General features: G+C 52.2%; 1 protein-coding gene across 1 annotated transcript in view; it reads right to left on the bottom strand.

The window, feature by feature from the left end:
* Positions 1–12029, bottom strand: part of LOC110515875 (testican-2) — a 113353-nt gene that overhangs the window by 17603 nt on the left and 83721 nt on the right. Inside the window, exons 7-9 of the mRNA XM_090228774.1 lie at positions 11617–11708; positions 11299–11425; positions 8255–8317 (exon numbers count right to left, since the gene is read on the bottom strand). Of these exons, the coding sequence (XP_090084900.1) occupies positions 8255–8317; positions 11299–11425; positions 11617–11708 (282 nt within the window). The remainder of the gene's footprint in view (positions 1–8254; positions 8318–11298; positions 11426–11616; positions 11709–12029) is intronic.

The following is a 12029-nucleotide window of genomic DNA, read 5'->3' as shown; positions in this document are numbered from 1 at the left end:
AGAGGAGTGAGAGGAGGGAGGGAGGGAGAGGAGGGAAGGAGAGGAGGGTGTGAGAGGAAGGAGGGGAGGGAGTGAGAGGAGGACTGAGGGATGAGGGAGGGAGGGAGTTGAGAGGTAGGAGGAGGGAGAGAGAGGAGGGAGTGAGAGGAGGAGTGAGAGGAGGAACAGGTGAGGGAGAGGAGGGAGAGGAGGAGGAAGGGAGGGAGAGGAGGGAGTGAGAAGAGGAGGAGTGAGAGGAGGAGTGAGAGGAGGGATGGAGAGAAGGGAGGGGAGGGAGTGAGAGGAGTGAGGGAGGGAGGGAGAGGAAGGAGGGGAGGGAGTGAGAGGAGGGAGGGAGGGAGAGGAGGAGGGAGGCAGAGGAGGGAAGGAGAGGAGGGTGTGAGAGGAGGAGAGAGGAAGGAGTGAGAGGAGGGAGGGAGGGAGGGAGAGGAGGAGTGAGAGGAGGGAGGGAGAGGAGGTGAGAGGAGGGAGTGAGAGAAGGGAGGGAGGGAAGGAGAGGAGGGTGTGAGAGGAAGGAGGGGAGGGAGTGAGAGGAGGGAGGGAGAGGAGGAGTGAGGGGAGGAGGGAGGGAGGGAGGGAGTTGAGAGGTAGGAGGAGGGAGAGAGAGGAGGGAGTGAGAGGAGGAGTGAGAGGAGGAACAGGTGAGGGAGAGGAGGGAGAGGAGGAGGAAGGGAGGGAGAGGAGGGAGTGAGAGGAGGAGGAGTGAGAGGAGGAGTGAGAGGAGGGATGGAGAGGAGGGAGGGGAGGGAGTGAGAGGAGTGAGGGAGGGAGGGAGAGGAAGGAGGGGAGGGAGTGAGAGGAGGGAGGGAGGGAGAGGAGGAGGGAGGCAGAGGAGGGAAGGAGAGGAGGGTGTGAGAGGAGGAGAGAGGAAGGAGTGAGAGGAGGGAGGGAGGGAGGGAGAGGAGGAGTGAGAGGAGGGAGGGAGAGGAGGTGAGAGGAGGGAGTGAGAGAAGGGAGGGAGGGAGGGAGAGGAGGCGTGAGAGGAGGATGGAGGGAGAGGAGGTAGGCAGAGGAGGGAAGGAGAGGAGGGTGTGAGAGGAGGGAGGGAGGGAGAGGAGGAGTGAGGGGAGGAGAGAGGGAGAGGAGGGAGAGGAGGAAGGGGAGAGGAGGCAGAGGAGGAGTGAGAGGAGGGAGGGAGGGAGGGAGAGGAGGGAGGGAGGGAGGGAGGGAGAGGAGGAGTGAGGGGAGGAGGAGTGAGAGGAGGGAGCGAGGGAGAGGAGGGAGAGGAGGAGGAAGGGAGGGAGAGGAGGGAGTGAGAGGAGGAGGAGTGAGAGGAGGAGTGAGAGGAAGGAGGGATAGGAGGGAGTGAGGGAGTGAGAGGAGTGAGGGAGGGAGGGGAGGGAGGGAGAGGAGGGAGGGAGGGAGGGAGAGGAGGCGGGAGGCAGAGGAGGGAAGGAGAGGAGGAGAGAGGAAGGAGTGAGAGGAGGGAGGGAGGGAGGGAGGGAGAGGAGGAGTGAGAGGAGGGAGGGAGAGAAGGGAGGGAGGGAGGGAGGGAGAGGAGGTGTGAGAGGAGGAGGGAGGGAGAGGAGGGAGGCAGAGGAGGGAAGGAGAGGAGGGTGTGAGAGGAGGGAGGGGAGTGAGAGGAGGGAGGGAGAGGAGGGAGAGGAGGGAGGGGAGGGAGTGAGAGGAGGAGTGAGAGGAGGGAGGGAGGGAGGGAGAGGAGGAGTGAGAGGAAGGAGGTAGAGGAGGTGAGAGGAGGGAGTGAGAGAAGGGAGGGGAGGGAGTGAGAGAAGGGAGGGGAGGGAGTGAGAGCAGGGAGGGAGAGGAGGAGGAAGGGAGGGAGGGAGGGAGGGAGGGAAGGAGGGGAGGGAGGAAATGAATAAGGAAGTAGCTGTGTTTCTGAAAGAGGAGCACCTTATCAAGCGGATGGTGTTACTCTAACTTATGTATCTGGTATCAGGTGACGTATGAGGTGAAAGTCTACATGGTTAATGTGACTACAGTCTGAAGTTTTGATTGTGGGGAGATTGGAGATAAGCGGCAGGCATGCAGGCACAGGGAGCAGGGAGAGCAGGGCACAGGGAGCGGGATGAGCAGGGCACAGGGAGCAGGGAGAGCAGGGCACAGGGAGCGGGGAGAGCAGGGCACAGGGAGCGGGGAGAGCAGGGCACAGGGAGCAGGGAGAGCAGGGCACAGGGAGCGGGGAGAGCAGGGCACAGGGAGCGGGGAGAGCAGGGCACAGGGAGCGGGGAGAGCAGGGCACAGGGAGAGCAGGGCACAGGGAGAGCAGGGCACAGGGAGCAGGGAGAGCAGGGAGCAGGGAGAGCAGGGCACAGGGAGCGGGGAGAGCAGGGCACAGGGAGCGGGGAGAGCAGGGCACAGGGAGCGGGGAGAGCAGGGCACAGGGAGCAGGGCACAGGGAGAGCAGGGCACAGGGAGCAGGGAGAGCAGGGCACAGGGAGCGGGGAGAGCAGGGCACAGGGAGAGCAGGGCACAGGGAGAGCAGGGCACAGGGAGCGGGGAGAGCAGGGCACAGGGAGAGCAGGGCACAGGGAGAGCAGGGCACAGGGAGAGCAGGGAGCAGGGCACAGGGAGAGCAGGGCACAGGGAGCGGGGAGAGCAGGGCACAGGGAGAGCAGGGCACAGGGAGAGCAGGGAGCAGGGAAAGCAGGGCACAGGGAGAGCAAGGCACAGGGAGAGCAGGGCACAGGGAGAGCAGGGCACAGGGAGAGCAGGGCACAGGGAGAGCAGGGAGCAGGGAGAGCAGGGCACAGGGAGCGGGGAGAGCAGGGCACAGGGAGAGCAGGGCACAGGGAGAGCAGGGCACAGGGAGAGCAGGGCACAGGGAGAGCAGGGCACAGGGAGAGCAGGTCACAGGGAGCGGGGAGAGCAGGGCACAGGGAGAGCAGGGCACAGGGAGCAGGGAGAGCAGGGCACAGGGAGAGCAGGGCACAGGGAGAGCAGGGCACAGGGAGCAGGGAGAGCAGGGCACAGGGAGAGCAGGGCACAGGGAGCGGGATGAGCAGGGCACAGATTCCGTCGCCAATACTGTTGATGTTAATGTTGATGATGTTGATGAAGCCAGGTTGCCGTGGCGGGGAGATCATGACTCCGAGGCTGATACGCCTGTCTCACAGACACGCAGAATGATGTGCCCAGTGTAATTACAGACAGGCAGGGTGATGTGCCCAGTGTAATTACAGACACGCAGGGTGATGTGCCCAGTGTAATTACAGACACGCAGCGTGATGTGCCCAGTGTAATTACAGACACGCAGGGTGATGTGCCCAGTGTAATTACAGACAAACTACAGTAGGAGGTGGAAGGGGTCCGTACTGCAGCAGGAGGTGGCGGGGGTCTGTACTACAGCAGGAGGTGTGGGGGTCTGTGCTACAGCAGGAGGTGGAGGGGGTCTGTACTACAGCAGGAGGTGGAGGGGGTCCGTGCTACAGCAGGAGGTGGAGGGGGTCCGTGCTACAGCAGGAGGTGGAGGGGGTCCGTGCTACAGTAGGAGGTGGTCTGTGCTGCAGCAGGAGGTGGAGGGGGTCCGTGCTACAGCAGGAGGTGGAGGGGTCCGTGTACAGCAGGAGGTGGAGGGGGTCCGTGCTACACTACCGGGCTCGTTCAGAGAGCTGCCGAGGAGGAGGCAGAGACTGGACCGTCTAACCACGACTGACACTGACCTGCCTCCTTTCACCATTGCTGCCACTGCAGAGGAACACCAGGAGGGTGAGGAAATGATCCTATCATTCAAGACTTCAGAGCCGGGGGCCTTTTCCACAGCCAGCTAAAAGGCTCTGTACACAGTGTCTGTGAAGATGGCTCAGGAAGACCATCTGCATGGGCTGAGGGCAACGAACGGTCTGGTAGGGGAGGTTGGGACCAGGTTCTTCTCTGAGAGGATGTTGGCGCTCCCTGTATAAGACTCTCATTGAGAAGCATATTGCTGATCTACAGTGGAGGATTATTCACAGGGCTATCGCTACCAACAGATACGTGGCACACCTTGATCCATCAGTGGGGAGGGGTTGTCTGTTCTGTGGGGAGGGGGGTGTCTGTTCTGTGGGGAGGGGGTGTCTGTTCTGTGGGGAGGGGGTGTCTGTTCTGTGGGGAGGGGTTGTCTGTTCTGTGGGGAGGGGGGTATCTGTTCTGTGGGGAGGGGGTGTCTGTTCTGTGGGGAGGGGGTGTCTGTTCTGTGGGGAGGGGGTGTCTGTTCTGTGGGGAGGGGTGTGTCTGTTCTGTGGGGAGGGGGGTGTCTGTTCTGTGGGGAGGGGGGTGTCTGTTCTGTGGGGAGGGGGGTGTCTGTTCTGTGAAGAGGGGGTGTCTGTTCTGTGGGGAGGGGGTGTCTGTTCTGTGGGGAGGGGGGTGTCTGTTCTGTGGGGAGGGGGGTGTCTGTTCTGTGAGGAGGGGGTGTCTGTTGTGTGGGGAGGGGGTGTCTGTTCTGTGGGGAGGGGTGTGTCTGTTCTGTGGGGTTCTGTGAGGAGGGGTGTGTCTGTTCTGTGAGGAGGGGGTGTCTGTTCTGTGGGGAGGGGTGTGTCTGTTCTGTGGGGTTCTGTGAGGAGGGGTGTGTCTGTTCTGTGAGGAGGGGGTGTCTGTTCTGTGGGGAGGGGGGTGTCTGTTCTGTGGGGAGGGGTGTGTCTGTTCTGTGGGGTTCTGTGAGGAGGGGTGTGTCTGTTCTGTGAGGAGGGGGTGTCTGTTCTGTGGGGAGGGGGGTGTCTGTTCTGTGAGGAGCGGGTGTTGGGTCAGACCAGAATGGCAGTGTGGAAGACCAGGAAACATGAGATGCAGGGGTAGGGTGTACGGAGCCCAGAGCTGTGCTGCTGGGCCTGGTTCCGCCTCGGCTGACACTGAACCATCTATATGGGGGAGGCTGGGGAACCATCCGGGGGACTTTGTAGTGGTGTGGGGCGTCAGAGGGGGCTCTACATACCCTGGACGAGGAAGGGGGCTTGGTTCTAACTTTGTAGTCTGTTGAAGTGAAGTGGGGTTTGTTCTGTTGGTGATGTAACTGTTGGACTAATAAAGGAATAATGAAATAAAAACCCCTCTCTCTCTGAGCCTGCTGTGGGCTCCATGGGGTTCACCTTAGCACTGCTCTCCAATCAGCCTGATTAGGCCTTGATTCTGGCTGCTGCCTGTCTGTTTAATGAGCATCCTCCAGCTTCCCTGTTGCTGCAGTCACCTTGTTACACAACTACACACAAACTACACACACACACACACACACTAGCCACGGCACAATCCTAACACGATGTGCTCCAGGCACCCTCTCAGCACTACACAAGTACACACACACACACACACACACACACACACACACACACACACACACACACACACACACACACACACACACACACACACACACACACACACACACACACACACACACACACACACACACACACACACTGTACCTCACTACACACAGACACACACACTGTACCTCACTACACACAGACACACACACTGTACCTCACCGCACACACACACACACTGTACCTTACCGCACAGACACACACACTGTACCTCACCGCACAGACACACACACTGTACCTCACTACACAGACACACACCAGCCACAACACGGGCAGACGCTAGCAGCAGCAGCTAACACCCGCCTACACCAGAACAGGCTGACGAGTAGATCAGTGGGAATAGATCCTCCACAACGTTATTCCTTATGTGAAACATATGTACAGGAAACACACACCCCTGTATTCCTTATGTGAAACATACACACTGTTATTCCTTATGTGAAACCATATGTACAGGAAACACACACACCTGTATTCCTTATGTGAAACACTCTCCCCTGTATTCCTTTTGTGAAACATATGTCCAGGAAACACACACACCTGTATTCCTTATGTGAAACACACTCCCCTGTATTCCTTATGTGAAACATATGTCCAGGAAACACACACACCTGTATTCCTTATGTGAACCATATGTCCAGGAAACACACACACCTGTATTCCTTATGTGAAACATATGTCCAGGAAACACACACCCCTGTATTCCTTATGTGAAACATATGTCCAGGAAACACACACCCCTGTATTCCTTATGTGAAACATATGTCCAGGAAACACACACCCCTGTATTCCTTATGTGAAACATATGTCCAGGAAACACACACCCCTGTATTCCTTATGTGAAACATATGTCCAGGAAACACACACCCCTGTATTCCTTATGTGAAACATATGTCCAGGAAACACACACCCCTGTATTCCTTATGTGAAACATATGTCCAGGAAACACACACCCCTGTATTCCTTATGTGAAACATATGTCCAGGAAACACACGGAAACTATTCCAACGTCTGTGTGACGTAACGACCTGTTCTTCAGAAGAAACTACAACTAATACAATATAGAAAACCTTCCAGTTGATAACAGAGTCATAGACACCAATATAGAAAACCTTCCAGTTGATAGCAGAGTCATAGACACCAATATAGAAAACCTTCCAGTTGATAGCAGAGTCATAGACACCAATATAGAAAACCTTCCAGTTGATAGCAGAGTCATAGACTCCAATATAGAAAACCTTCCAGTTGATAGCAGAGTCATAGACACCAATATAGAAAACCTTCCAGTTGATAGCAGAGTCATAGACACCAATATAGAAAACCTTCCAGTTGATAGCAGAGTCATAGACTCCAATATAGAAAACCTTCCAGTTGATAGCAGAGTCATAGACACCAATATAGAAAACCTTCCAGTTGATAGCAGAGTCATAGACACCAATATAGAAAACATTCCAGTTGATAGCAGAGTCATAGACACCAATATAGAAAACCTTCCAGTTGATAGCAGAGTCATAGACACCAATATAGAAAACCTTCCAGTTGATAGCAGAGTCATAGACACCAATATAGAAAACCTTCCAGTTGATAACAGAGTCATAGACACCAATATAGAAAACCTTCCAGTTGATAGCAGAGTCATAGACACCAATATAGAAAACCTTCCAGTTGATAGCAGAGTCATAGACACCAATATAGAAAACCTTCCAGTTGATAGCAGAGTCATAGACCCCAATATAGAAAACATTCCAGTTGATAGCAGAGTCATAGACACCAATATAGAAAACCTTCCAGTTGATAGCAGAGTCATAGACACCAATATAGAAAACCTTCCAGTTGATAGCAGAGTCATAGACACCAATATAGAAAACCTTCCAGTTGATAACAGAGTCATAGACACCAATATAGAAAACATTTCAGTTGATAGCAGAGTCATAGACACCAATATAGAAAACCTTTCAGTTGATAGCAGAGTCATAGACACCAATATAGAAAACCTTCCAGTTGATAGCAGAGTCATAGACCCCAATATAGAAAACCTTCCAGTTGATAGCAGAGTCATAGACACCAATATAGAAAACCTTCCAGTTGATAACAGAGTCATAGTCACCAATATAGAAAACCTTCCAGTTGATAGCAGTCATAGACACCAATATAGAAAACCTTCCAGTTGATAGCAGAGTCATAGACACCAATATAGAAAACCTTCCAGTTGATAACAGAGTCATGGACTCCAATATAGAAAACCTTCCAGTTGACAGCAGAGTCATAGACACCAATATAGAAAACCTTCCAGTTGATAACAGAGTCATAGACTCCAATATAGAAAACCTTCCAGTTGATAACAGAGTCATAGACTCCAATATAGAAAACCTTCCAGTTGATAACAGAGTCATAGACTCCAATATAGAAAACCTTCCAGTTGATAACAGAGTCATAGACTCCAATATAGAAAACCTTTCAGTTGATAGCAGAGTCATAGACACCAATATAGAAAACCTTCCAGTTGATAACAGAGTCATAGACACCAATATGGAAAACCTTCCAGTTGATAGCAGAGTCATAGACACCAATATAGAAAACCTTCCAGTTGATAGCAGAGTCATAGACACCAATATAGAAAACCTTCCAGTTGATAACAGAGTCATAGACTCCAATATAGAAAACCTTCCAGTTGATAGCAGTCATAGACACCAATATAGAAAACCTTCCAGTTGATAGCAGAGTCATAGACACCAATATAGAAAACCTTCCAGTTGATAGCAGTCATAGACTCCAATATAGAAAACCTTCCAGTTGATAGCAGAGTCATAGACACCAATATACTAAATTAATTCATCTCATTCTGTGCATCCCAAATGATACCCTATTCCCTACATAGTGCACTACTTTTAACCACAGCCATATATACCCTGGGCAAAAGTAGTGCACTATGTAGGGAATAGGGTGCCATTTGGGACAATTTCCTGTAAAGTCCCTGTTATAAGACAGACACTTACCAGGCTTCTTCTTGGCCACTTGTTGAACCTGGATCCTCTCTAGTTCAGCCAGACAAGCGGGCTCTGAGGAAGACAACATAGACGTGATGCCAGAAAAAGCATTTCAACCGTTCTATTCTAAATGGAATTTCAATCAATCGTTTTCATAATCACACTTTTCTCCTGCATTGATTGGTTTAGTAAATCTTGTATTTTCATTCTTTTATACTCTTATTGATTATCAACTAAGTGCTGAGTGAACTAGCATAATGGATGACTTTGGATGAGAGAGAGAGAGAGAGAGAGAGAGAGAGAGAGAGAGAGAGGGAGAGAGAGAGACAGAGAGGGGGAGAGAGAGAGGGGGAGAGAGAGAGAGACAGGAAGAGAAAGAGAGAGACAGAAAGAGAGAGAGAGGAAGAGAAAGAGAGAGACAAAGAGAGAGAGAGGAAGAGAAAGAAAGAGAGAGAGGGGAAGAGAAAGAGAGGAAGAGAAAGAGAGAGACAGAAAGAGAGAGAGGCAGAAAGAGAGAGAGAGAGAGATAGAGAGAGAAAGAGAACGGGAGAGAGAGAAAGAGAAAGAGAGAAAGAGAGAGAGAGAGAGAGAGAGAGAGAGAGAGAGAGAGAGAGAGAGAAAGAGAAAGAGAGTCAGTCAGTCAGTAACACTCACATCCCCAGAAGCAGAGGCAACACTATTGGTGATGTATTTATATGACAGTGGATCTCAGCAGTCTAACACAGCCTTAAGATTGATTTTATTTGACAGTTGTAAAAAAAATTGTTTGATTTTAAAAACTTGTCAGGGGTAGCACAATACAGACAGGACTTATTTCCATTGTGGTCCCTTAAACCCCAGATTGGTCACACACTCACTTTCCCTCCAGAAGCAGAACCCTGGGTCAGTCAGTCAGTCAGCCAGTCAGTCAGTCAGTCAGTCAGTAACACTCACTTTCCCTCCAGAAGCAGAACCCTGGGTCAGTCAGTCAGCCAGTCAGTCAGTCAGTAACTCACTTTCCCTCCAGAAGCAGAACCCTGGGTCAGTCAGTCAGTCAGCCAGTCAGTCAGTCAGTCAGTCAGCCACTCAGTCAGTAACACTCACTTTCCCTCCATAAGCAGAACCCTGGGTCAGTCAGTCAGTCAGCCAGTCAGTCAGTCAGTCAGTCAGTAACACTCACTTTCCCTCCAGAAGCAGAACCCTGGGTCAGTCAGTCAGTCAGCCAGTCAGTCAGTCAGTCAGTCAGTCAGTAACACTCATTTTCCCTCCAGAAGCAGAACCCTGGGTCAGTCAGTCAGCCAGTCAGCCAGTCAGCCAGTCAGTCAGTCAGCCAGTCAGTCAGCCAGTCAGTCAGTCAGCCAGTCAGTCAGCCAGTCAGTCAGTCAGTAACACTCACTTTCCCTCCAGAAGCAGAACCCTGGGTCAGTCAGTCAGCCAGTCAGTCAGTCAGCCAGTCAGTCAGCCAGTCAGTCAGTAACTCACTTTCCCTCCAGAAGCAGAACCCTGGGTCAGTCAGTCAGTCAGCCAGTCAGTCAGTCAGTCAGTCAGCCACTCAGTCAGTAACACTCACTTTCCCTCCATAAGCAGAACCCTGGGTCAGTCAGTCAGCCAGTCAGTCAGTCAGTCAGTCAGTCAGTCAGTCAGTAACACTCACTTTCCCTCCAGAAGCAGAACCCTGGGTCAGTCAGTCAGTCAGCCAGTCAGTCAGTCAGTCAGTCAGTCAGTCAGTCAGTAACACTCACTTTCCCTCCAGAAGCAGAACCCTGGGTCAGTCAGTCAGTCAGTCAGCCAGTCAGTCAGTCAGTCAGCCAGTCAGTCAGCCAGTCAGTCAGTCAGTCAGCCAGTCAGTCAGCCAGTCAGTCAGTCAGTAACACTCACTTTCCCTCCAGAAGCAGAACCCTGGGTCAGTCAGCCAGTCAGTCAGTCAGCCAGTCAGTCAGCCAGTCAGTCAGTAACTCACTTTCCCTCCAGAAGCAGAACCCTGGGTCAGTCAGTCAGCCAGTCAGTCAGTCAGTCAGTAACTCACTTTCTCTCCAGAAGCAGAACCCTGGGTCAGTCAGTCAGCCAGTCAGCCAGCCAGTCTGTCAGCCAGTCAGCCAGCCAATCAGCCAGTCAGCCAGCCAGCCAGTCAGTCAGTCAGCCAGTCAGTCAGTAACTCACTTTCCCTCCAGAAGCAGAACCCTGGGTCAGTCAGTCAGTCAGCCAGTCAGTCAGTCAGTCAGTCAGCCACTCAGTCAGTAACACTCACTTTCCCTCCATAAGCAGAACCCTGGGTCAGTCAGTCAGTCAGCCAGTCAGTCAGTCAGTCAGTCAGTAACACTCACTTTCCCTCCAGAAGCAGAACCCTGGGTCAGTCAGTCAGTCAGCCAGTCAGTCAGTCAGTCAGTCAGTCAGTCAGTCAGTAACACTCACTTTCCCTCCAGAAGCAGAACCCTGGGTCAGTCAGTCAGTCAGTCAGCCAGTCAGTCAGTCAGTCAGTCAGCCAGTCAGTCAGCCAGTCAGTCAGTCAGCCAGTCAGTCAGTCAGCCAGTCAGTCAGTCAGTAACACTCACTTTCCCTCCAGAAGCAGAACCCTGGGTCAGTCAGTCAGCCAGTCAGCCAGTCAGTCAGTCAGCCAGTCAGTCAGCCAGTCAGTCAGTAACTCACTTTCCCTCCAGAAGCAGAACCCTGGGTCAGTCAGTCAGCCAGTCAGTCAGTCAGTCAGTAACTCACTTTCTCTCCAGAAGCAGAACCCTGGGTCAGTCAGTCAGCCAGTCAGCCAGCCAGTCTGTCAGCCAGTCAGCCAGCCAATCAGCCAGTCAGCCAGCCAGCCAGTCAGTCAGTCAGCCAGTCAGCCAGTCAGTCAGTCAGCCAGTCAGCCAGTCAGTCAGTCAGCCAGCCAGTAACTCACTTTCCCTCCAGAAGCAGAACCCTGGGTCAGTCAGCCAGTCAGTCAGCCAGTCAGCCAGTCAGCCAGCCAGTAACTCACTTTCCCTCCAGAAGCAGAACCCTGGGTCAGTCAGCCAGTCAGCCAGTCAGTCAGCCAGTCAGTCAGTCAGTCAGTCAGTCAGTCAGTCAGTCAGTCAGTAACTCACTTTCCCTCCAGAAGCAGAGGCACCACTCTGCGGTGGATACCCTCCCATCCTTGTAGCCGTCACAGGAGTTGAAGAATGGGCGGATGCACACCTCATACTTGTCCAGGTTGATAGCTGCCAGCTCGGCCTGAAATTAAAATGTATTTTTACATTTATTTGGTGTAAAAATAACACACATCACGTACTGTACATGTCAAACGAGATGAGCAATCTGATCCCAGAAAGATAACACCTGAAAGTATTCATTAAAACACTTGTTTTCAAAGTGGTCCTCCGTGGTAAAACAAATGAAAGGATTATCAGACAAGACAAAGTTACCTGGTCCAGATACAGGTCATTATTAGTATCCAGCTTCGAGAACATCCAGCCTATGGAATCCTTACAGCTGGCCACCAGGCTCTTGTCCAGGACTGAGGAGAGAATACATACACATAATAATTATACATTTTATTTTACGAGATGTCTTTCAAGACACATCAAATCAAGGTCAAATCAAATCCCAGGTCAATTAAATTAAATCAAAACAAAAGACCAAGTTGAAACTAAATGTGATTTAGTTTACGGAGCCCAGGACTCCCTGGAAAACAGTGGCAGGTGTTACTGAGGGGACTATCCTGGCTAAACAAATACAAGGAAATGACTTGATTGTGTTTGTGATTCACTTCACTTCTCCTCTTCCTGCCTACTGCCACATAAGGCATATTTTAGAGGAGGCCTTTCACAGGGTGCCT

Source organism: Oncorhynchus mykiss, unplaced genomic scaffold (assembly GCF_057628025.1).
Source record: "Oncorhynchus mykiss isolate SJ-2025 unplaced genomic scaffold, ASM5762802v1 scaffold101, whole genome shotgun sequence".
Lineage (NCBI taxonomy): Eukaryota > Metazoa > Chordata > Actinopteri > Salmoniformes > Salmonidae > Oncorhynchus > Oncorhynchus mykiss.
This window is presented reverse-complemented; position numbering and strand designations above follow the sequence as displayed.